The following is a 27,186-nucleotide window of genomic DNA, read 5'->3' as shown; positions in this document are numbered from 1 at the left end:
ACATGGAAGACAACAGGATCTTCTGTTGGTTCTTTTTTCATCTTGAAATAAAATAACCCGTGCTATCAGAATAGAATGGTGTAATTGGAAGTGATTATGATCCTGCTAGCAGCAGGTTGTGTCTGCACATAAGGACTAAATTCTAGCAGCATATATAAGCTCAAAAGAAATGGAAAGACTGTCAAGTGTAATTAATAAATGAAGACAGAAAAAAAAAATCAAATCAAAATGTTAGCTAAATTAAGACATAGTGAACATACAATTTTAAACATACTTTTCCTTGAAAAAGATACATTTAAAAAGAAACAAAGAACACAAATTGAGTATTTTCTTACAGTACCTTTACCAAGTTAAATTTTCCTTTTAACAAATAAACTAACAATGATATCAAATAAAGAAAAATTTTCATCTTGTGATAGGTGTAACAGTCAGCAAAGATAGAAAAAATATCAGTTTAAATGTCAAGTCCTCATCTCCTGTCCCCTCCTTGGCCTCAAAATAGAGAGAGGAAAAAAAGAAAAAGGTATACCTCTATACCCCTCCTTTTCCTCTTATACCACTTTCAAATATTGCCTAAAATTGAGTTAACTTTGGATCTCTTATTGTCTCACTGAATACTTCTTTTTTTTTCTCTCTCTCTCTCTCTTTTTTTTTTTTTTTTTTGAGTGAAGTTACCCTTTTCAGTCATTTCATTCCAGTAATACATGTTTGGGAACACTGTTAAGCTGTCTGTAAATCAGGAAACCTTCTCTCGTGAACATGTCTGGAAGGAACACATCACTGCTCAATCACTGGGCAGTATTTGCAGCTCTGGGTTTTCAGGTGTAGCTTTTCCTGCTCTCACAGCATTAAGATCAATGCGGCAAGAACATTTTGTTCTTAATTCTGAGTCATCTGGTACACCTTTGACTTTGTACTAAGTTGATTGTGATTATGAGAGTGGAATGAACACAGGATTTGGCCTTCAGTACAGATTTTTACTGATCTTTGCACTGCGCAAAGTCATTTAAAGATCTTGTTGAAAGACTTTATGTTTATGGGAATACTAGACTGGGAACACTAGATGCCTAAATCCATGCTAAAGCTGAAGCTCAGTCTGAGTATGACTGTCAATTCTGTTCTGAAAAATGTATGATCTGAACATATGCATATACTTAATGCCATATATTGTTAGTAGCTTCAGGTCTTCAGAGAGTCTTTGCACAGCTTGTGTGTGTGCAGAGGTGGAAGTCTTTGTAGGTGTGGGGTTTCTGGCACCTCAGGGTTGGGCCTTACTGGTTTAGTTTGCAGAATCCGACCGTATTCCAGATGTATCACAATATGTGAGAGAGAAGCAAGTGGTAACTAGAGTAAGTCATAAAAATAGTAGAATGGAAGAGAAAAGGCTTGGCAGCCACCAAATGATTTGTTTTCCTGTGCACGTATCTTTGTGAATGTTTTGAAATATTTGTTTGCATGCACTACTTTTAAGTGATCTTATTAGATGTGAAACCACCGTTTTCCTGGGAAAATACCACTTTATTTTTATTACTTTTTTTTTTTAAAAAAAATTGAAGGAATCAAGTAGGAATGGGGGGTTAGTTTAGCAAAAGTAGCAGGGTTGCTGGATAGGACAGTTGTGCAAACAGGAATCAATAGCTAGATTTTCATTTGTATTTCAGCTATTTTACGTGACTCAGGTAGTCATTAATCTTCCATGCTTCAGACTTCCCAGTCACTTACTAGCAGTCTATCAGCCCAGCATAATTAAAAGGTCAGGAGCTGCTATGCATGAGCTGTAAATAATTCCTCATTGTACTTATCACCCTAAGGCAGGGATTGCAGTTTGTAAAGTACAGTTGGTTAAAGGAATATCATTCAGACCAGGTGTGTGACTTGGGGACTTGGGCACAAGGAGGAGCCGTTTTTGGTCTCATACTCAGTACATATGGAATTTCGCTATGGACAGACATATGCCTTAGGGGAGGATTTTTGGTGTCACAAATTTTGAAGCGGTGTAATTCCTTATTGGCCATGCTGGTCTGAAAGACCCTACAGTGTAAGCTCCGGTACTTTTGTAGATTTGTGTTTTTAGAGTGTAGTCTGCTCAAGTCAAGAAGCAGAGCTCCTGTAAGAGCACAAAGCTGTTTTGCCAGGGTGTCAGCTTTGCACTTAGCACTTTTATCCCTTACTCCTTGTTGCCTACTGTCGTCCTTGCATTGGTACAACCTATGGTAAAGCCAAATTTGACTATGAGTGCAACTGAAGATGTTTACAAGAGTATTGTAATTACTGAAAAAGCAATAATCTTAAGAGTCAGAGTAATGCAGAATTTAGCTTAAATGTACTATGCACACACCCTAAAATCATGTAAAACATTCAAAAGAATTTAGGGGCACTTTATAATCATTAGTCCTCCTAAGAGTGCAGATAGAAACTTCTGAGGAGCACCTTCCAAAAGGAAAAGCTGTAACTGATAAATCTTGTATACTAAGACCATTTCTCTCGAATGACCTACATAGGAAGATATGTGTGCCATAACCAGGCTATAGTTTGGGGTCATAAATATTACATCCTCTTTTTTAGGGCTGCTTTGGTCTGCCTGGAATGGTTGAATAGCGCCATCACATCTGATTGCTCTGGGAAACATTCAGAGTACATGAAGTTAATCTAGAGGAAGGGACTCAAAGAAGCATTATGGTGGCTTTCTATAGTCATTATAAGACAGGCTGGGGAAGTATCTTGTAGCTTCCTCAGGCATATTACCCACACGTTCATGTGATTTTTAGGGTTTATTTTCTTTTATCAGAAATACGGCATATCCTTAGGTTATCTGAAGCAGTGTGTAATTCTTTCTATCCTTCCAAATGGTATCATTCTGAAAACTGCTGCCTTGAATATACTTCTGGGACTAGTGTTTTCATCCAAGTGAATAAAAGGCCGAATCTTCAAAACGAGAGGCAGCTCTTCTCCCCTGGAGCTCAGGGAATAGCTCCAGGGAACAGAATTTGCTTCAGAAATTCCCACAATTTTATTCTTCTCCATGTCATGTCTTGCAGCCTCCTTGGTTGTGCTACTGCAGCTTGCTCTGAGGTTGTGCTCCCTGTGCTGACTATAGGCTGCCACTACACAGCATATGTTGCTGAAACTCAGTGTGGTGAATCTTAACTGTCTCTCTGCTCTTAACCTATACTCTTAAAATTGGATTTTTCTTTATTTTACCAGTAGTCTGGGGTGTTTGCCCTGAACTGTGATGTGCAGTGCTCAAATAAGATCATGGTGGTGCTCTTATCAGTGTGAAGAATCAAATGGGAAGGAACAAAATGTAAAATTATTTTTTTTTTATTTTTTCTCTCATATTTTGTAGGTGCTGTGATAGAGCTTCATATGTTTTTGGGCTTTCTGTATTGATGTCCTGCACAACGTAGGTATTCCAAGCAGTCTGTTGGGCCTCTCTGCAGTAATCTTTGGTACAAGATGGAAGAATCCTACAAAGACAGGACTTCACTAGTGAAAGGGGCAAAAGATATTGCCAAAGAGGTGAAGAGACAGGCTGTCAAAAAAGTGAGTAAAGCTGTTGACAAAGCTCAGGATGGCTACACCCAGAGGTCCTACAACCGATTCCAGGATGAGGAAGATGATGATGATGATTACTATGTTCAAGGAGGAAATTATGGTGTAGAAGCTAATGATGATGAAGGATCAAGTGAAGCAACTGAAGGACATGATGAAGATGATGAAATTTATGAAGGGGAATATCAGGGAATCCCCAACATGGGTCAAGGCAAGGATGGCATGGTGGCCTTAGGACAGCCTATGCATGATGAATATAAGGATCGTCATGAACTGGAAACAGAGAGGAAAGCTGATGAAGAAGAGCTAGCACAGCAGTATGAACTGATAATTCAAGAATGTGGCCATGGTCGCTTCCAGTGGGCCCTCTTCTTTGTATTGGGAATGGCCCTAATGGCTGATGGTGTCGAAGTTTTTGTGGTTGGGTTTGTGTTGCCCAGTGCTGAGACAGATATGTGCATACCCAACTCTGGATCAGGATGGCTTGGTGAGTGAAATCTGTGCTCTGTCTTTGTAGTTTTGCAGGTGTCACTTAAAGTACATCCAAATAATAACCTGTGAACCCTTAACGCTCATTTAAAACTTTTCCTGTTAAATATAAGAAAGCAATCCACTAAATGCAGCAAAAGCCAATATGCATTTAATGAACATAGTGACCTTGATTTTTAGATATTTTACAATTGAAAGTATAATTTAATAAAATAGAAGACTTCACAGTAAAATTAAAAAGCAGAGGGATATGTTCTCTTTTTGGTTACAAGAGGAGACATCCAGATGACCTATATTTAAAAAAAGTAGTGCAATTATCAGAGCTTTTCTGGATTTTTACAGATGTAAGAGAAAACTGGTCATATAACTACCAGCATCAGTGAAGGGGAACTTTCCCAAAGGAGGAGGTGGTCTGAGGAAAGCACTGAATCCAGGAGTCTGGATTTTCTTTCTCCTCTCAACTCCTCTCCCAGTGGCTGCTCTCTTCCCTAGCCACCCAGAAAGTTCCGTGTTTGCTTGGAGTCAGTGGGGACAGAGCCAGTGGGACAAACGGCTGGAGCTACATCTGGGGAATGTCTCTTGTATCCCATCGGCACGGCAGGGGGGCCGGCTGAGCTCGCGCTGCGTGACAGCACCGCAGGCCTGTGCTCGTCTCCCTGGGCATGCCTGGGATAGTCGCGTAAAGCAAGGATTTCACAAGGCTGGGGTGCAGAAAAGGAGAGCATAAGCAATTACCCTTGGAAAAGCAGAGGTAGGAGTGTAGGGGCTTGGGACATGACCAAGAATGGAATGTGTATATATATATACATATATGCACACACACATATATATATGTATTTAAGATATGTATTTAAGTGATATGGGCCTGGCAGGGCCCAGGCTATTGCAGAAAAGAAAGAGGGTGTCATGTAAAGTGTATGAGAACTTTTGCCTCAGATATGCTCCTTATATTTTGTTTTCAGTGCATGGTTCTCAGTTGCAACGGTTTCATATTAACTTTGTTTCACTTTCTCTCATGTCCTGATCTTTATCCCTTTGCTCTCGATCAGTTAAAGTACCCTAAAACACAAAATGCATAAAAATTGGCTTCAGAATTTTAAATAAAACAAATTGTGACAAAAGGTCTCTTGGCAGGACATGAAGCACACATCCAACTGGATTCCTGACATTGATACTAGCAGTTTGACTCTGTAGACTTTAATAAAGTGGACAATGGTCATCCTCCTCTTTAGCTCCAAATCTCTTTCCATGTCTGTGAGTCAGGAGTGAAAACAGGAGTGGAGCCCTCATGTGTCTGGGCTCTTTCCTTTCATGGGAGCAGCTTTTCTGGAAATGAACTACCTTACCTATTTGTATGGTGCAGCAATTAAACTTGTAATCAGTCATTCAACTTTCTATGATTAAAGAGGGTGCATGCAAATATTATTTGGTACTCTTGACTACACAAATTCATGAATGTCATATTTGGCATGCTTAGACCTGTGAGTTCTCATAGCTGTCTTTTACAGAAAGCAAGTGCATAAACATTTATGGCATGGAGGAGAGAGATTGAGGAGAGGAACTAAAACACACAAAGGATGATATCTTTAAATGTTACTGTGTGAGTGCAGATGCTAATATGGAACACATTTAAGGAAATAGTGGTACACAATTTGCTTTTAATGCATTTATTTATTTTTTTTACCGGTATTTAGGTGAGGATTGAACATATATAAATACTGTTAATTTTATAAGTCCTCTCTATTGCTGGAATAAAAATATTACCCCCTCCTTTATTAATTACAGTTAACCCTGTTTGTTTTATCCAGTCACCTTCCCAAAAAATGAATTGTCAAAATTCATTTTGTTAGCCAGGATGATACTAATAGAAGGGTAGCAATATAAGACTCTCTGCAGTCTCTCGGTGTTGCTTGCATACTCAGTAGTGAACTGGTTGGCATGTGCAAGTCCTTCCACTTGCAGTAAATGTTATCCTGGGAAATGGATCTTCTAATGTTTGAGATATTCTAAAACTAGAGTGCTCTTGATGTCTCTGACTATCACATTACAGATGTGGAGAACATGACACTAACGCTTTTTCTTTGTTACATCTGCAAGATAGAATTGAAATTTGAGTGGAAATACATTATATTTTCTAAAAATATGTCATTTAAACAGTTGTTGTAAGCATCATGGAGGCCCTCTGTGATTGCGAATGGGGAGTGCAGTAGCAGGTGGGTGTGAAGATGAAGCCATATATTAAGATATGACTTATGCGTAGAAGAAGGCTGAGAGATCCACAATCACTAGTCTTCTTAAGACACTTTCTTGAGATACTTTGAAATGACTCTGTGCATAGGTTATTGTCACTCAGTAGAGAAGCTGGCAAGATCAAGGAAACATGCCTGAAAAGCTTAGATGTGTGAGCAATGTATTCTCATGCCTAAAATAAGGAAGTTGTAATCAGTATCCCCATATTTTTCTTATAATAATATGGCACTAGCCCCTGTGCTGTGGTATTAACAAATAAAAGGTTAATTTACATTAATAGATAGAAAGAATTATAGAAAAATAAAACAGGGAAAAATTGAGCTAAGCAGTCTTATCTTTCTCCATGTGTGTTAAAGGCATTGTAACAAGTGTAATTTTATCAATAGTTCCACAAACCAATGATATTACATACCTATTATAGACTGGCATCCTTCAGTACCATGCTGAATAAAATACATATACATAAGTATTGTATTTTCAGATAATATAAGTATTGTATTTTCAGACAGAATAACTGTAATTCCAGTGATACAAAATATTCATCAGAGCAGTCAATATTTAGTGGAAGCATTTTAATATGACCACAACTAGGCCTTCCCAGCTATGCATTTCAATTTCTTTGCTGTTGTGATTTCTAATCATAATTGCATCGTAACTGGGGTCTTTAAGACAGGCATATTTTTTTCATGATTATAATTTCATAAACTGAAGGACTTTTAAAGTTAATAGACTACTGAAGTCATGATTCTAGTGCCAAAAGTTATAAGGTGGGATCAGTGTGCCTATGTATGCATGTACATTTTTTTTCAGGTGATTTTCTAGAGTATTAAAATGAAACAATAAAAACATGCTAATTTGTTATTAAAAAAGGGCATCCATTGATTTGACTGCTAGTTATATTTCCATCCCCTATGCCACTTTGGTTTACCAGGGAGTGAAACATACCTAAAACTATATGACATTACTCATAAAAGCAACTCCCCATTGCATGTCTTGTTTTACTTGGCAGAAGCCCAGATTCCCTCTGCACTTATATGATTTCACTAGGAAGGAGATCCAAGAAATGTGACAAGTATTCCTAGTAGGCAAACTGAAAGAATCATCTCTTGTGGAAAAAGCTTCTCAAAAAAGAGATGGAAAAAATGTTGTCTTCCCAGTGCTAATGAAGAGATACTGAAGTGCTTCTAATCTAAGAGTTGCTAACTGATGTCAACAAAATCCCAAGGAAGTTGCAGTCCTTGGAGCCTCAATCTGAACATTTTAGCCTCAACTTGTCATAAAAGAATTAGAAGATGAGTAAAAATCCAAGTGGCTAAAGTGGTAGTAATCCTGTAGCGCCGGAAATGACTGTCCTGGGACACCCACCCTATGGAAAGAGTAGGTTTATTTGAAGGTGAGTGGTAGTAGTAGCAGAAAAGACGACTGGAAGGAACTATAGGAAGTTTCTAGTCCCTCTTTCTTACCCCCATTGCAGTGTAAACTATATCTAACACAGGCTGTTTGTCCAGCCTGTTCTTAAAAACCTCCAGCCCCAAGCAAGATAAATGAGAGAACAGATTTTGCTTTTTCCCCCTTTATTTCAACCATTGGAAGCACCACTAGTGCTATCACTAGTGCTGCAGAAAAGTATAGTGAGGACGAAGGAATAGCTCTGGGGGTCTCTCCATAGTGATTGACAGCAGATCAAATGAGCAAATTAATTTTTCCTTTATCTGACAGATACTATTCTATTTGGACTGAAAAAACAGAGAAACTGTCTGTCTTGACAGCAGTTGTGGAAGTAAAACAAACCATCCTGGCTACCTCTACCTGCTAGAGGTACTGGGCATCTTGGGGCATTCAGAAGCACTGTGAGCCTTGGCCCGAAACCAAAGGTGCTTTCTTTGCGCTCTGAGGTTAGTGCTAGTCACCATGCTGTTTAAAGATTAAATTCATCTGAGCTACTGCTGTAATAGAATTTCTGATATAACCATTATCTTTTTTGTGTGTGCATCTAATTGAAGGAAGAACAAACGTTTAAGAATATGTTGGAATTTGTATGAAGTGTGAAATAAGTAGAGCTAAGGCACATCAGCACTCCGTGTGAATGTCTCATTATTTTTATTTTTTCTAGGGCTTCTATGGGCTGAATATATACTATTTCAGTACCTACAGCAGAAGTTGGTAGGAACTTATTGCTTTCTTTATGAAGTACTATGTTTTGCCCTCTGTTTAGGCCAGGATACTTTTATTCTTCTCTTAACTTATTGCTAACAGATGGTGAACATGCATCAATCTTTTCTGTTCTTTAGAAAGCTTACCATTGACCCCACTTGTATCTCTAAATCCTGTCTATTCTCTCTTTCATCTTGCAGCTGACAGTCATTTCCAGGCACTCCTCTCCTTCACACCTGACCTAAGCTTCACTTTGGCTTTGGCTTCTTCCACTTGGCAGTGGTGGTGTTGCCAGAGTACCTAGCTGAAGCTCAGAGCCAGCAGTTCATCTTCATCATTCTTTACTGACAACTACCAATTTCGCACACTTACTGAAATCTTGTTCTCTTTTAACTTCAGTGAATACTCCCTAATCTCTTGAAATGCTCCTTTCTTTCGATTTCTACAGTCGAAGTTTTCAGAATGCCCTTCTGATCGTTCCTTCAGCTTCCTTGGTAGGCAGGGGTCCTAGCAAGTTTTTTTTTGTGGTCTGCCTTATTTTTTTTGTCTCACCCATAAAAGCAAAACCAGTTTCATCTCTGTGCTGAAAAATGGCTTGTCTTCTGTTGTCTTTGAACATAATTGCGTTGTAACTTCCTGATCATTCCTTGTAGACAACAAATGTGTTAAAGTATGAAACAGCTAAAGTAGAAATCTTGATCTTCCTTGCTTTTCATTTTTTTCAAAGGCTATCATTCTTGATTGCTGGTACTACTGCTATCCTGTCTGTCACTCCGGAGCCGAATAACCCTATTTCTTAACACACGGATTGTTCCTACATTTTACAATTATTTTCTTCTCTGCAAACTTAAATTACGGCCCTTGCTTCCCATCACAGAATTAAAAAACTCTTCACACAATTAAAAAACTCTTCCCTTTTCACAGCATCTTTGCATCTGTAGTAGTGAAGGATCCTTTACCCAAAGCTAGACTAAGTTATCCCGTACCAGTTATGTCTGTCCAGGAACATGCTGAATGTCCCTTCAACTTACTCCACCATGTGATCTTTCAGGGTTTTCCTTCTCTTGTAAATCCTTGATAGCTACATAGTTGGTATCGGGGGACACAGGTGAACTCCTGTTTCTGTCTGCTCTGTGACACCAGCTGCATTTGCCCCAGTGACATTATTCAAAGAGATGCCCTCACCCTTTTTTACTTTAGCCCCTCAGCACTGGAAAAAAAAAAAAAAAAAGCATATAAATGTCACAGGATTAAGTGATTATCTTCTTTAAACTTTCCTTTGCATTCAGACCAATAAAACCTGACATATGCTGTGGCTATCATCTTTCCAGAGGGCATTTTTCACCCTTTCCTTATATTCTCCACTGGTCTGCCTGTATATCAACTCCTGTTGAATATTGAGACCGAAGGATCTCTTGAGCATTAACAATCTTTTCTTTTTTTTCTGTGTTACTTAATGCATTACTGAACTACAGTATCTCAGTCCATAATTACAGTTCATATACAGGAACGCAAACAAAAATAATCTTTACATGTAAAAGATATTCTTAATTGATTTGCAATAGAGAGAGAATTTCTTCTATCCAAAAAAGAAAACAAAGGCCAAATATTATATACATGTCACCTGCGTATGTAGCAAGCAGCTCTGCAGAAAAGGATCTGTGAAAAACAAATTTCTGAATAACAAATTTGAGTAAGTTGAGCAAATGAGCACAGGGGCTAGAGGGCTGGAATATGTGATGTATAAGAAGCAGCTAAAGGAACTGGGGTTCAGCTAGTTGGACTAGTGACCTTCAGCAGTCTTTCAATTGAAACTTTTCTGATTCTGTAATTCAAAATAGAACTCTTCATCGACACAATATTAGAATCATTACATATGAGTAAACTTTTAAAGAACACAGTGTTCTGAAATCATGAATTTTTTACAGGCTTGCTGTCTTACACACAAACTGTGACCAAAAGTTATTTGGGCTAAATAGCTTGAGCTATTTCTTCTCCTCCTGAGCCTGTATGGATTTTTCCTTGCTTCTGAAAAACTCTAACACAATGCTATAAAATGACAATGCATAAAGGACTGCACGGCCTGAGTATCAAGGAAGCATTTATTAAGTAGTTGGGCATCTAGGTGCCTGGTGAAAGTCTCCAAAGTTGTCACCTCACAGCTTAAATACATTGTTTGGGACAGAAATATATGTACAAATCAGATTTTATTTTTCTCAGATTGTGCTTCTCTTGCATATTTTGATATATTTTCTTTGTTTAATTTGTTGTGGGAGCAACAAACTTTCCTTTTAGAGAGAAGGAGATTTTGTATGTTATGGAGGTTAAGACTTAAATGATTTTAAGCAAAATTTGATGTTAAATCAATTTCTGTTAAATTTGGTTTTCAAGGTTTATGATATGCTTTTGGTTTCCATCTTCAAAGTAGCTACAAATTCTTTCTGTAAGTCAGTTAGAGAGATGCAATGACTTCTAGAAGGGGAGTTCTCTTGGGCTTTCTAATCTTTTGGAGAGACTGTTTTAATATGGAAATTGAAGATTTTGTCTTTGTTAGTCCCTGGTTAAATGAACATTTTATCTTTTTTTTCTTTTTCTTTTTTTTTTGCCTGTTGTGAGGAAATGCACTTTTAAGCTTTGAAAAAGAAACACTATGAAAAATAAATTAGTGATCTGAGATTATTTCCCTCTGCAAATTCGTTGTTTTTTTTCCATCAGCCTTGTTTAAATAAGGTTATAGTACACTTATGATTAGCTTAATTAAAATTTATTTTGAGGCTGAAGTCCAAAAATTGGCTAAGTATAATACTGACTAGCTGATTTTATTTGTATTTTTTCTTAAAGGTCTAAATTTTATAGATTTTTTTCAAAAAGTATCTATCATTATACTTTAATTTTATCTAGTCAATTCAATTCCAGTGATGCTTTTGACAGCATGGTTCCTCTGTATATAATGATGCAGAAGGCAGGAACATTTCTATATTTGACATTTATTTGTAAAAAGTTCTGAATCATAACTGGTGGTTTCAAAATGGTCTTTACGTAGCAGTTGTTAAAACTCATTCCTGCTTCTGTAAATAGGAACCTATTTACAGCGCTTTTTTCCCCCTCTTGTTAAATATTGTTATAGGTCTTTATATTCAGGTAGGGTTTATTGTGTGTGCGTGCATAGAAAACAGTTGGAGAAAGTGAGCGTATGTTTTCTGGCTACATGTCAGTTGGTAGCAGAGTACTAGATTTGTAATGGCCACAAAGGGTTTAAATGAAAGGACAGCCATGCTGTGCCTCTCTCTAACATTTTACTATTATTTGCAAGTGGTAGAAGATGGCATTCCTGTGGTTCTGCAAGGGAAAATCTTTCATTTTCATTGTGGAGACATTACTTATTTTTTGAGGGGGTGGGGGAAGCTATGGTTTTAGACTTCAAAGAAGGAGCTTAATACTGCCATATTATTATTTTTTTTTAATAAGGAATCTTGGCCATGGTACAAATGGTAATCTTATTGAAGTCAGCATAGGTCTTGAAATGATAGGTTTTTAGATAAGGGTTTTAAAATTACTGCGTTCTCAAGAAATGCATTTAGGTTAAGAATAGTTGCTGGAATCATAGCAGACCTCAGAGTGTGAGGAATCTCACTGAAATTACAGTGAGAGTCCATTGTGCTTATGGTTAATAGTAGTAATAAATCTTTAGCAGCAATAAAAATATTTAGAAATATAGATGTAGTCATTGAAACATGCACAAAATATTCATGAGCAAGGTGAAAATGTGCTTGTAGGATTAATGCCGTATTTCTTCAGAAGAAGATTCCAAAAATACAAATGCTATCATGCATTATGTTCACTTTTGGTACAAGGCTAATTCCCTTCCAGTGGTACCAAACTATTCCTATTGCAGCGCTCTCGCTGCCTGCCCTGCAAACAGAATTATGTGCAGGATTAAAATAAAGAGCCATGTTCTAGCTGTCCTAAGGAGCTGTGTTACTTGAACCACTGGAGATCTGTTTTGGTTTTCTGAGGGTGAAAAAAGGAGCTGTGTTACTTGAACCACTGGAGATCTGTTTTGGTTTTCTGAGGGTGAAAAAAGGAACACGGTGGGCAATGTCATTTTTGTCTCTTATGGTCTGGATTTAACACATCACGTGGAATACCCTGAGCTTGTCACAAGGTAGGAACAGGAACCCTTAGTGAAATGCAGCTTGTTCAGCTCTCTCAGCTCTTAGGGGTTCCTGCTAGAAGCCAATAGTTTAAGGCAGGTCACAGCTACCCCCCTTTTCCGAGTGCCATTAGCTTGCCAGTTCCCAAACAGTTTTTCTGTGAGAGAAGGTTGTGCTAATAGGGAGAACACTGGCACTGTGTCAAAAACTTTCAGGATCAAGTTTTTCCTGTGTTTATATTGTTTCAACTTGCAGCTTTACTGTTGACTTTAAGCTAGTGGATGAGGTTAATTACTTGTTCACTCTCCACTTTTAAGAGATTAGCCATTTAACCTAAGTATAGGAGAATCCAGTAACCAGTTTCAGTTAGGCAGCTTTAACCTGAGTAAAGAATTCAGTACAAGCCAATGTGAAATTGCTGCCCTGCAGCTCACAGCCAAGAGGCTTGGAGCTTTTGTGTGTCTCCAACATGGCCAAGTGCTGTTTTAACCCTCTCATCTTCCGAGAGCTCCTGAAGTAGCACTATACCTATTCATTATATCTTTTTAGTTAGATGGACATAACTATACTCATATGCCTTGTTACAGTGTCAAAGATATAAGTGCATATGTAGCTAAGTACTACACTTATAAATACTTACACACTTACAAGTATATACTTACAAGTATATACTAGGCATCATTTTGAGACACACATTTGTTGCCAAAGTATGACACTTTATTGAAGACATAATCCATGCTTCTTCAGTCAAATCCATTGAGTACAGTGGATATTGGGAAACTCTTATTTACCTGACTGAACTTACTACCTACAATTGGAATAAAGTATGTACTTAGGAAGACTGCAGGAGTAAGTGCTCAGTACATTTAAGTGGTCAGTTACAAACATGCTTTAATAATAGGTGCAGATATGCCCGTATTATTTGTCTGAACATATAGAATCATAGAATCATCGAATGCTTAAGGTTGTAAGGGGCCTCTAGAGGTCTAGTCCAACCCCGTGTACACACAGGGTCACCTAGAGCACATGGCACAGCACTGCATCCAAGCGGGTTTGGAAGATCTTCAGAGATCTCCACAACCTCTCTGGGCAGCCTGTTCCAGGGCTCTGGCACCCTCACTGTTAAAAAAATTTTCCTTAAGTTCCTGTGGAACTTTTGGTGTTTCAGTTTGTGGCCATTACCTCTAGTTCTGTCGATGGCCACCAGTGAAAAGAGGCCAGCACCATCCTCCTCACTGCCTCCCTTGAGGTACTTATAGACACTGATTAGATCCCCTCTCAGCCTTCTCTTCTCCAGGCTGAACAGGCCCAGCTCCCTCAGCCTCTCCTCATAGGGCAGATGTTCCAGGCCCCTGATCATCCTTGTGGCCCTGCGCTGGACTCTCTCCAGCAGCTCCACATCCCTCTTGTATTGTGGAGCCCAGAACTGGACACAATACTCCAGATGTGGCCTCCCCAGGGCTGAGAAGAGGGACATACATAAGACTGAAGTAATTGTGTGCTTGCAGCTGCCTTCAAATCTCTGGTTCACAAGGTATTTCCCTTTCCCTTGCTGGTCTAAAATAGTTGAAAATCACTGGGCTGCGATTTTATGCACTGCAGGTTATATTCTGGCTCTGCCTACCCTATCGCAGACCAGTGATTTTTACTATTCGTGTCACACACACACACATACTTATAATCTTAAAAAAAAAAAAAAAAAAAAAGACCCAAAGAAGGAAATGCCTCCCAAAGGAAAAGCCTGAGGGCCATGGCGATTTCACATGTTTAATTTGTCTGTCACCTCAGCTTTTTCTCCCCCTCCTCACTCCTTGGCATCTGTGTCAGATGAGACAATGCCATTTAAATCAGTAAGTCAAATCCATTTTTTAAACCAAACTCCATGTTTTTAATGTTGTTTTATGTTGCTACACTCCCCTCAAGGTCCATGTTTGGTTAATTCTGCAGCACAGTTACAATCTACAAGCTTCCATTTATTGAAATGTACTTCATTACTTGAATATTTGTAGCTCTGCATTTCACGTCTTGTATCAAATTTTGAGCTATGAAATGAAAGTGATGTCACCTGCTTGGCAAGAAGTATAAATGTTTTCACAGTGGAAATATTAATGAACTTAATTAAATCATGGAATAAACATAATTCAATGGCTTTTTTCACATCTGAGTACATTTCTCCTTATGCATTTTATCAGTGGATTTAATCACTCCAAGATTTTAGAACTCTTTTCAAAGTTTCACAAGTCATTTTATCTTAAACCATTAATATTTCCCAGAGTTGGCAGCTAATTATATTTTGTGATATATGGGATTTGAAATAACTAGATATTCTGGAGCTGTGGCTTGCTTAAATGAATGTCAGTGCTGAAAACTAAGGAATGCAATTAATTTTGTAAACTGCTCTGACACTATTTTAGTAAGCCTGTAACTCTTTACCTCAGATGGATACGTCTGTTCTCAATATACGGGTTTGTTTCCATTGTTGAGCCCAGTTTGCGTTGTCACAACTACATGAAATGTCACTGCTTTTCTAGCAAATGCAGGATCAAAGCCACTCTACCATACAAGTGTAAATAGTCACATAAGGGAATGGTGCTGTATTACAGGTTAAATAAATAAATTAACAACATGATAGCATAATAACAGCAAATTAATAGGCCACAAAGGTCTAGGGAGGATTCTGCCCCTGGGAAATTCTGACCATCGCCTTCTCACCAAAGAATCTCAGATTTTACACCAAGTTCAAGTAACTACCTACTGCCCATGCTTCTAGATGGGAAAGAGAATAAGATACTCCCCTCTCCCAGTAATTGTAAAATGTTTATCAAGTTGTTCTTCAGTTGTCCTAAAACAATGTCCCTTTAACCACAATGTACCAGCCCTTGTTGGAGCTGATTTCACAGGAAACTGAAGACTCATGGAAAGCAATTTATCAGGCAGGCAGGTGTTTGTATGCGATTTTTTTTTTTCTGGATGGTAGTACAGCAAGAGAGTAATATGAACAGGGGAAATTAAGGAAATGTTGTGGAGTGGCTTTGCATGTATAATGATAAAAAAGAAAAAGCTCTGTGTTGGCAAAGCTTGGCATAGGTAGCTGGGAAGTTATTTGGTCTATTGGTTAACAGTGAAGGGCCCTAAGAAAGTATGAATGCATGTAACTCATGTGGTAGGTGCTCCTCTGCTGTACTTTGTGTATTGCTTTTGTCGGATCTCCTGGTTTTCATAGTTCACAAATATTTTCCTAACCTGCTAGAATACAGAGCAATTTTCAAGTCTCTTTCTGAAACTGCCGCGAGCAAATTTTGCTGAATAGAGATCATGAACTGATAGATACAGCCAGCTGCACAGTTTTCCATTTAGACATTGTAACTCTGCTTCCTGATGCTGCTGTAGATGCATCGTTAAAAAACTTTGCTTAGCATCACCCACGCCTGTGGGTGTATTGGCACCACGCAGGACACGATTTGGTCCGTTTTCCTTCATTATGGCATTGGATTAGTTACTGTAGTTCACTGACTGTAAATTGAAAAGTAGAAAGACAAAATGGGACTGTTAGCAAGGGGAATTCTTTTTCACTCGAATGCTGTTGTGTGCTAGGTGAGAAAGACCGTGTCACCCGCCAAGTGCTGTGGGGATGTGTGGTGTTCACTCACGTAACCTCTGCTGATGAGGTTAAGCCTAACCCAGGCTTCTTTTTGAAGCCAGTGGGAGTCAGAGATTTCAAATATGAAGTGTGCTGTGTGCTTTTTTATACATATATAATTTTTAACATTTTTGTCTTCACTCCTGCCTTCATTGTACAAGAACAAAGGTGGTAACAGTCCTTGTTTAGAAGAGGGAAAATAGAAGTTATTTTCACCCTTAAAATTGTTCTGATTTACATTCCCCACAGTAGTAGTGGAATATAACGTCAGTAAGGAGAGTTAATGGCTGATAACCACTATGTAATACTCACTAATTATCTTTACTAAACTTTATTACTGTACAGGTATTTTCAGTGGGAGTATAGATTTAATAATTAATTCTTAGTATCCTCTGCCTTGATTACTTGTATTGGGTGCGTCTGCTCTTAATGTAGATGTATATACTTTCAACTTGCTGTTTTTGATTCAGGACCACTTAAAAGTGCAGTTGTTATTGATGGTCTTGGCTCTGTTTAGAGTCAGAAGCAGGACTAAGCAATAAGATTAAGACAACAAAATGTGTAGCCAAAATTTAGAGTTTTGATATGAAATGAGTTGATTAATCTGGAGGACTGTGTGGGCAATTAAAAGCTTGTGTGAAATATTATTTTTGGTTTGGAATTTTATTGATCCTAGCATATCATAGAAAAAGTGCTTTGCACTGTTCATTCACATGCACCATTTGTAGTGGTTCTGATTCTCAGCATTGCCAAGGAAGTGCAAAGTCACAGCAATTCCTACGATGATGGGGTTGTATCAGAGCTGGGTAAAGAGAGCAATGATTTTAATATCTAAATCTGAGGGAAGAAAAGATCCAGAGGAGTCTCTGCAAGAAGGAAGACTCAGGAATTAGGGATATTTGGACAGCTTAGCGAGGTTGTTTTATGAGACTTGTCTGTTAGGATTTCCTTTCTAATACTCGAAGGAACCATTGGATCAAAGGAAGAGATAGGGTGAAATAAAGCCTTCAGTGATTGTACCTAGGGAATCTGACAACGGCTTCACATCATTACCTGGGACTACCTGAGTTTTTGATAAATATTATGCCCTATTTATTGCATACTGGTAGCAAACGTCTTTTGAGAACATTGTTTACATGCGAAGACAAATGTCACACGTTGACTGATTTTTTTTGTTTGTTTTTTAACAGCCCTGGGTTTATGCTGTCTTTGAATACTGATTGATTATCTGTGAGAAATTATAAAGGCTTTGGCCCTTTTATTTGTAATGGATTATTGATTTCGCTTGTCAAGTGACAGCAGTATCAAATAGCAGCGTGCTGCCTTTTGCTGCAGTGGGCACGTATTATTCTATTCATAAATAATTCTAGTAAAATGAAATAAGTTTTTTTTTTATTCCAAGAAATCTGCTACAGAATAAATTAAAATGATACTAATGTGTGGTATTGGATTTCACTTTTTTAAACGGTTAGACATGATAATGTTCTTAAAGCATAAATGATGATGACAATGTATGCAAAGGGGTTGATTTACCGTGTTCTTCCCTATTTTACTGCCTTATCGGAGAACACAGCTGTGAAGAAAAGTCCCCTTTCTAGTGAGCAATCTGTTACCTGTCACAATCTCTGCGGTTACTTGGCTGCTTCTGTGCATTTATTAGTTTATCTGATTTGGATCCAAGGAAAAGCAGGAACAGATATTACTTTTCTTATTAAAAAGTTTTAGTTAAAATAATTAATATCTGAGTACAGAGGAAATTCATCTGTTAAGACAGTAATGATTCATTTATAAAAGTCATGAATCAACACATCTGTTGGTATAAAATCTGGATATATTGTTAGATGAAAGTCCTTACAACTGTAGGGAGAGTTAATGCCATACCGAATTTGAAAACAATAAAAATACATTGGTTTTGAAGCAACAAACAATGTAAAGACTTACCATATAGTATATTCTGTAACTATTTAACATTTTCTACTTATTCTCTGTTCCATCTTTGTTTATAATATTTATGAGGCCTCTTGGGTCTCACTCTAATGCTACGTTACTTGGCTACCTCACAACAGTTTTTCTTTAATTAAATCAGTCATTAAACAACACCTGTCATGCCATTCACCACCTTTGCATCATCCCAGTTGCTGATCATGTTGGTCTATTTTTCTCGCTATTGATCTTAAAGACCATAAATACCTTAGCAAGCAGAACTGTAGCATTACATGTTTTTCTTGCTTTCACTCCCTTGCTTTCACTCTTGCTTTCCAGATTTTCCTGGATGAGTTCCTCTAACAAATATTGTGGTTCATCAATATCGTCTGTGAACAGGATCATTTCATCTCTTCGCTTGATTCCTATTTATGTGAGGTTTCTACACTAGTGTCCAATTGGTATTAGTTATTATATCCTACTGATACTGCTCCTTCTCAGCTTATTCATTGTTCTTACCTCAACTACAGCAGTGCTGAGGAAATGCCACAGTGGGCTCTAACGCCCATCACTTGCAGTGCTTTAAACAATGCACTACACTGCTATGGTGCTTACCATAAGCAGTGAATTGGAGTCTTCAGATGTTTGGTGTCTTTATAAGTGGTATAAAGAGGTTGTCTGTGCTTGCTTTCCTTCGGTTGAAGAAGGACAAGGTCTGTATGAGTGTTTTATTGTTCTTACTTTTTTTTTTTTTTACTAAAAGATTTGAAAATTATTTTCTGAAAGTCAACTTTAACCTAGTGGCTAAATTCTTGACTTGCACTAAATTGGTTATAGAATTTGATTAGAGGGGGTTCTCTGGTAGGGTCAGAAAATATAATTATTCAAAAGGCTGAAAACCTTGCTAAGTTGGTCTTCACATTAGTTGATTGAGGTTAAGCAAGTTATTGCAGGGATGAACGGGCTCTTTTTGCTTTTCTACTTTAGAAATAGATGAGATCCATGACCCTTATCTCTAGTAGCCTTTTTGGTGGTAGCAATAATTATTTTTTCGGTTATGATCTGTTCATATTCTTGTCTTTTCATTTAATAACTTAATGTAAAAGCAGAAGGACACAGTAGGTCCTATAAATAGCATTCTTTTTGCAACAGAGCTAAGACTGGGACTCTAAAGTCTGTTGACAGTTAAACTATTCATCTGAGCTGTGAACTATACTATTTTTGTGGCAGCCTTCATGGCAGAGCATTTCCATGATTTGGCCTTCCTATGTAAATTCTAACAAAACGAACTTTTAAAAATTAATAAATATTTTTAAAAAACAAGGGAAGTCTCATATCAAATCATTTTTTTTAGTTTAGTTTTCTTGCTCTTGTGAAAATATTCCATAGTGCTTTGATTTTTTCAGAAGAAGAGATGAGGTTCTTCTGTTTCCCCTTGCCCATCATATCACAGGGATTCAGTGTTTTGTTTCCCTTCAAAGAGTGTCAGTTCCTATCTTTAGCTGTTGTGGAGATATAGTTGACTTTTTACATTGACTGTGAAGCGTATTCAGAATATCTTATGCACTTAGCAACTAATAAATAAATAAAAAGGGTAAATACTCTATTGAGCAAAGATGCGGTACTTAGAAGTTATGACTACTGGTCACTCAGATGTAAATAATACTCAAAAACCCAGGAATCACTGCAGTGTGATGGACTCTGTATAAACTTCTTTGCTGAAACTGGGGCATGAAAAATGCTTTACATTTTTCATGTATTTAAACAAATAAATCTCACTACCATGTTCATTGCTAAAAATAATTCTAGTAATGTAAAGCTTGAATATTTGTAAATATGTATTAAATAAGATAGCAAAACTTGGAAATGATAAAGCTTGTATACAATTAAGCATCTGTATACTAAGCAGTATGAAATGCAGACTGAAGTTTGTCTGCATTTGTCACAAAAAGGAATGCAGGAAGAGTGGATTATTCTGAAGAGCAGTAATAGAACAAGTGACTGATATGCGTGGCCCCCTGGGATTTGTATATAGTGCACATTATTGGGCAGGAGCAATCAGTTAGCACCTGATTGCTATGGGACACTGCTAGCATTTGGATAAAGAAAATCTGTGGCTAGAATCAATTTGTGGTGGTGTTTTATTTAAGAATTTTGAGGTCTCAGTACTTACTCAGGTGATGAGTAAGAGCTGAAAACCTAATAGTTTGTCTACACAAATGGCTTTAGACATCTAAAGACAATAGCTTTAGAAAATGGAGTTCAGTTGCCAATTTTTAAGTAATTACAGTTCTCTCATATTTGTCTTCTTAATGAAAAGGGCTTGTTTTAATTAGCTCATATTATGAAAAATTTAATTAGAAGCTATGTTTGCTTGAAGAAAACTCTTGTGGGGGTCAATTCTTTCCACAGTATTTTCTGATCAAAGAAACTAATGGCATCCAATAAGTAAGTGTAATTGCGAAAGACTATTATTTTTAAACTCCTCATATACTGTGTATCAGGATTAAAACAAAGATAAATCTAGATTTTCCTACTCATTATGCTACCTATTGGCATTTAAGTTCTTCACTATTTTATTTCCAAAACAATAACATATAAGAAGTTGCCCATGCAAATAAATACTCTATTGATTAAAGTACAGTATAATTCTTAAGAAAATAACTTTTGTCTCATTGGAGCTGTCATGGGTCTTCATTTATAATCTCATGTTCCAAAATAAAATCTTTTTTTTACACAGTGGTTTTTTTTATTTACTGAGACTACTGGTTCTAGTTCTCTGAAATGCTTTCTCCTCAAACTAATGTTCAAAACAACACAAAGGAAAGAAACAGTATCACGCTAGTTGGACCCTTGCTTTTCAAGAGGTGATGCTCTGGTGTCCCGTGCTATGAGCCCTGTGTTGCATGTCCTGCTTTGTTTTCTTTTCCCCAAAGGAGTAGTATACTTACAGCTCAATGTGAGGAAAGGTTTTGCTTTTGTTAAGGAACTAGGATATGATTTGCAGCAGTACCAAGCATTAAAACTATGGGAACACAAGGAGAAAAATACTGTTTAATAGCTGGACCTCAGCCCATGAATTTATTTTTATCCTCCTGTTTAAATTGTCCATAACTGGAGTTTGGACACGGTGGGGTGTGTTGGTTGGCTGGTTTGTAAGGTCTAGCTGTTGAGAGCAACCTGGAGGATGCTCTCTGCAGAGCTTAAAAAAAAAATAGTAGCATTATATCCAAAGTGTATGGTATAAATCAATTCCAAACTGAGATCCTGTCAGCTGTCAGTGAAAAAATGAATTTTTATACTGAGTAATTTCTTTTAATGAAAACTAAACTTAAACTTCTTGTTCCTTCAGAGCAGACATTCTCTCCAAATATGAATGGAAATAATAGAATAAGGAAAGCTTGGTCATGGGCATTTGTAATTATGTTCAGAAAGACAGCTCCCTATCTGAAGAGGAAGCAGTTGTGTATTTTGTACATTTGTACAACAGAAAGGTTCCTTAAAGTACGTAGAATTTCTGCTGTGGGAAGAAGATAGTGTTACAACTTGGTAAAAGAGTAAGAGCTGAGAATATTCATTTTAACATGGGATGGGGGCTTCTCTCAGCTGCTGGTTGGCTCTTCTCATCGACTTTTCACTAGATGACAGAGTTTGCTGAGATTATATATTACTTCATAGGCAAACAAGGAATGGTGTTAAGGATATCATTAGTAGTCTTTATAATTTAAAATAAACTTTAATTTTCTAAAATATATTCCTGGGATAGTGCTTAATAATAGTAATAAAAAAATTATTAAAAGAACAGTAGGAAAAGACAAAGCTGGCGTTGTTGATAGCAGCAGTTGGCTCAAGATGGGATACCAATCCATGTGCAGGGAAATAAATGAGGATCCACAAGGCAATTAGGAAGAAATCAAAGTTAATATGATGAGAAAGTATGAGATAATGGTGGGTCTGAAAGAGAAGTTTATTTATAGAAGTTTATTGATAGAAGACACGAAGTATTTTTAGCAGTTTTATTTTGAATGCCCTTCAGGAGGCTTATATGGATGTGAGAGAAATCAAAACACAGTTTGATGACCAAAGGGTTCAATATAAGAGGCTAATGATTTTTAAACCATCAAAATTTTAGAAACTGTTTTCTTTCATGGAAAGAGAAGAATCAAAATGAGTTCTTAAAACGGGTAACGTAAGGGTTTCAAAGGAATGGTGATGATATAAATAATAAAATTTGAAGAAAATCTGAGAGAAAAAATAAATGTGTTCAGAATTTTTTTTTAAATACCTTTCTATATTTCGCAAGAAGAGTTGTTATTTGGTTAAATAAAGGTTATTTGCGTAAGAATATTTCAAAGATAGCTGCCCGAAATATTTGACTAGCCTTCTGTGTGCATTTCCAATATTGGGTTGAGTGGGATAATCCAGTGAAAGCTGTCTGTAAATGAACAGTATTAAGTATTGTCGTAAAGAATGTCAGCTTCAAGAGCCAAAATCGACCATTTCACTGACTCTTTGAAGCAGTTATGTTAACAAGGCAACTACTGAACTAGTTTTTGCCAAATTCTTTCAACGTGTGTTCCTAAAAAAGCATGAGCTCTGCTGCTCAGAGTTTGCACACTGTGAGTACTGGCCGGCATGAAGGGTGGTGTGTTCATCTTCCCTGCAAGAGAGATCTTACTGCAGCTGAGCAGATTACCAAACTGGGTCTCCATAGGACTAGAACATGTGTAGGCTTGTATAAAGCCTCTCTTCAGGCTTCCTTGACAATCTCAAGTGTTAGAATAAAAATTCCAGATCTGAATGCAGGAGATACCAGGTAAGAGTCTGTCACTGAACACCTGTAAACCGAAGAGAGTAGGGTTAGAGGTCTGTGTTCTTCTGGGCCTAAAGCCTGAAATGAAAGACAACAAAGATACCTTTGGGCTTCTGCAAATTCTGGATTTATTTGTATTTTCATCAGTCTTCTCTGGAGATGAAATTTGGAGAAAATCACAGTAATGACCAAATAAAGATATGGTTAATGTTTTTATGATGAGTAACAGTGAGGGTGACAGTTCTTAACAGTGAGGGTGACAGAGCACTGGAACAGGCTGCCCAGAGAGGTTGTGGAGTCTCCTTCTCTGGAGATCTTCAAAACCCGCTTGGATGCAGTCCTGTGCCACGTGCTCTAGGTGTCCCTGCGTATGTAGGGGGGTTGGACTAGATGATCTCTAGAGGTCCCTTCCAACCCTAAGCATTCTATGATTCTATGATTCTATGATTCTAACCATGGATCTGACATCCTGTCTTTCTGGACACAGGATGAAGACACTCATAGGCTAAAAAGGCAATCAGCTGCCAAAGAGATGGATTTGCTGTGTTGGCATCAGGAGGGGGTAGCAGTTTTCCTATGTTTTGTGTTGCCTAATTTGAAGCAGGACATTCATTTGTTTATTTAACAGTAGACTGATTATTTTCCATAAGGGAGATGAGTTATGAACACATGCACAAGAATATAATCTGTAGTTCCTGCTTCTGTGTAAAGGGTTTATGTGTGCATGCTCATGTGTGGGTCTACATTGTACCTGGAGGAAGCACAACTCTGACATCAGAAGTTACCTGAATTGTGGAGAGAATGAAAAAATGCAGATGGTAGACTTCTGGTCTGTGTTTTTCAGTCTCTTCTTCTCTTGGTACGTTGTGCATGCTCCATGTGATATGAAATCTGTGTGCTCATTCATATTGCCAAAATTCTGGGTTTAACTACCTTTCAGAACAGGAAAATATTATTATATTTTATTATACTATATATATATATATATGTATAATTACATACATATAATTATTATTAAATAATTATAATACATAATATTATATAATTATAATAAATATGTAATAATTATTAAATTATTAAGTATATAATTATTATATAAATGTATAAATATATAATTGTTATATATAATTATTATATAATTATATATATTATAGACTATATTAGTATATTTTCTTGACTATACTCAATGCATAGGCCTTTTACAGCTTATACTTCAAATAGTTTTATTTTTGATTTTACACATGTTTTATACTGACTCATAGTTCAAAACCCTCAGAGACGTCTCACATGTTGATTACTCTGCAAGGACCTTGAATTTAGAAACAGCAAATGGATACTGGTCATCTTTCTATTATTGCTTTTTATGCAATATTTGTTACATAGATGGCATTATTTTTATTTAAAAAATATATAATAAAGATAGCATACTTGCCTAATCCAAATATCACTCTCTATTTTATGAAGACAAATTTAAATTCAAGTGTCTTATATCAAGTTTTCCAGTGCCTGAGGCCTTTCTCTCCTCAGAGTCTCAAGACAAGGCAAGGATTGCTAAAATCTGAGCTGTTTCCAGCTACGTTCTTTTTCTACTTCTTTAAATATTGCTTTAAATATTAGCATAGAATATGTGTTTAAATATTAGCATATAAATATGTGTTTAAATATTAGCAGACTTAAAACATGGCAGCAACCATTGTAGATAAAGCCCAATCTGGGAAGCTCAATAAGAAGTAGAAAGCAGAAGCAATAAGACCTATATCAAAACAAAATATAAATCTGGACGGGTCTCTCCAAAGCGTAGGAACTTCTCTTGCTGCTTATAGTTTGCTCTATGAATTGTACACCTTTGTCTAGTGTCTCACAGAAGGACTTGCTCCTGGAAAACAAATAATGTACAGTATGCTGACGTCATTAATTTAAAGAGTGATTAATTTAAAAATTAAAAAAGTTAAAATATTTTTTCACTGTCTCATTTTCATGCATCTAGCTAAATGGTAATGTACTGATTCAAAATTATTTGAAAATAAAACAGTTCTGTGTTTTTTTTCTTAGCCAGGAAAATACCTTTTATAATAAAGCAGTACATTGAAGTGAGAGGGAGGAAAAACAATCAAGCTGGACATCTTTGGTACTGTAGATTTCAAATGGAACGTGTTGTTTCATTATCACTTTTCTTGAGACCTAGCATGTTTCATTCCCAATGATTAATCCTCTGCAGATTGCTTGTATTGCATTGCTTTGTAGAAACGTTCATGAAATTTGTTTCTGTAGGGCAGGTTTTAATTTTGTCATATTTAACACAGATGCAGCTTATTCTTGAGGAAAAGATGTTATTCTTTCTCCTATTCAGTTCGACTTGCCTGTATTTCAGTTGTTGCTAGAGGCTCCTCGTTCAAAAATTATGTTAAGCTGTAGTATGTCTGCTAGCAGATGATGCAGGCAAAATGAGAAACTTATTTTCCCCAGGTCCATTTGCAAAGCTGTGTGTGTATGGTTTCTACCTATTGAGAAAGGAAGAAATAATCTCTATGCTATTTATTTTGTAAACACAAAAGACTGCTGAAAGTGAATCCCTCAAGTACATATGACTTCTGCTGTGACCATTTGTGTTCAGTTACATAGCTCACCATACAACGTCTTTTTTTTTTTGTGTATTACAGGTAGCATAGTGTACCTTGGGATGATGGTGGGGGCATTCTTCTGGGGAGGCTTGGCAGACAAGGTGGGAAGGAGACAGTCACTCCTGATATGCATGTCTGTCAATGGATTCTTTGCCTTCCTTTCATCATTTGTCCAGGGCTATGGCTTCTTCCTCTTCTGTCGCTTGTTTTCTGGATTTGGGTAAGCTCTTCTGGTTTTGTTCCTTTCTACAATTTTGTGTGTTGATAAAAATTTCCTGTTTACAAAAGGCTATTTAATGTAGGAATGTGATCTTGTGTCAGTTCCAAAAAACGTTCCAAAATTCCTCTTGCATGTTATCTACTTTCCTAGCAGCTTTGTTGTATGATCTGACTACTACAATCTGAAATAACAACTTGAAGGGGAAGAATAATTTTAGGGGTAAGACACATACTGAAAACTGAACAATTGACTTTTTCCATTTTGCAACATATTTCCTTTGTAAATTTGAACAACTTGCTTAACTCTTTTGTACTTCAGCTTCTTTATGTATTGCTTGTTCAGGATGCAAGATGAAACGTCTCCACAGTGTGTACTATAAGGCTTCATTAATATTCGTAAAGTTTCTAATGTCTTTATGTGTATAGTACTGTTTATAATACCATTGCAGTAAAAATTGCTTTGGTGGACCTCACTAGCAGCATGCCAAATATTATTTTTTTTCCAGAATAATGGTGCTTGTAGCCATGTATTTGCCTTATCTTTCTTTAACTTACACAACTTCTTTGTTGGTAGAGAAACTGGTAAGGGACTATTAAGTTTAAACTTATACAAGTAAATCAGTATCAGAACGCTTCTACCTTCCTTGTATCTTTACTGCACCCGGGGATAAACAAGGTCTTTGTTCTCCAGAGTAGTTAGTTTAGGACTTCTGGTATCTGTTTGAATCTGGACATCACTGCCAATTACACTTCCACATCAGAACACATCAGATGCTGAATGGACCAGTACAGTGTGTAGGTGTTGCAAAGTCATGCAAGTCAAGTTCTTTGCTAGTAGGGTTTGATGGTCTAAAGAGTTTGACTTAGGTCTTTTACCTATTTTTGTGTTCTTTACTGCATCCTGCATCTTGCTCAAATGAAAAGGAAATTGTCAGTTGAATGGGAATAGAAATACAGCTTCATTTCTCTTCTCACTTTAGAGGTCCTGTCTTGGGACTGGAGATGAGAGTTCCCATTTGTATCCAAAGAAGTGGAATAAATATCTCTGTTATCAAAGGAGCCTGCTTTATTTCAATAATTTTGTGTGAAAGAGAGTCCAGATAGTTTTTTGCTTAAAATTATTCATATTTCCTATTCGACATATTTTGAAGCAAGATGATACTCATATTGGATAAAATATTTCTAAAGGGTCAGAGAATTATGTGAACAATTTCATGTAAGCTTATAAATTATTAAGATGTATATGTGAGATAGGAAAATTGAAAAGGTGTGCAGGTGTGTATACCACCCTCTAGAAAATACAAAGACAGCTGAAGTAGCATGAAATGGAAACTAATTTGGTTTTACTTTAAATACTATAAAATAGATTTT

The 27,186-nt window shown here is 36.9% G+C and overlaps 1 protein-coding gene across 1 annotated transcript in view; it reads left to right on the top strand.

Annotated features, from left to right (window-relative positions):
* The first annotated feature begins 3,390 nt into the window (after window positions 1-3,390).
* The window catches only part of LOC148590666 (synaptic vesicle glycoprotein 2C-like), a 33,264-nt gene continuing 9,468 nt past the window's right edge, over window positions 3,391-27,186 (top strand). Inside the window, exons 1-2 of the mRNA XM_088538779.1 lie at window positions 3,391-4,039; window positions 25,636-25,816. Coding sequence (XP_088394905.1) covers window positions 3,457-4,039; window positions 25,636-25,816 — 764 coding nt within the window. The 5' untranslated portion in view covers window positions 3,391-3,456. The remainder of the gene's footprint in view (window positions 4,040-25,635; window positions 25,817-27,186) is intronic.

Source organism: Tinamus guttatus, unplaced genomic scaffold (assembly GCF_059628265.1).
Source record: "Tinamus guttatus ecotype Peru unplaced genomic scaffold, ASM5962826v1 Tinamus_guttatus_pri_ptg001165l, whole genome shotgun sequence".
Classification (NCBI taxonomy): domain Eukaryota; kingdom Metazoa; phylum Chordata; class Aves; order Tinamiformes; family Tinamidae; genus Tinamus; species Tinamus guttatus.
Note: the sequence above shows the minus strand (reverse complement) of the source record. Positions and strands in the feature narration are given on the sequence as shown.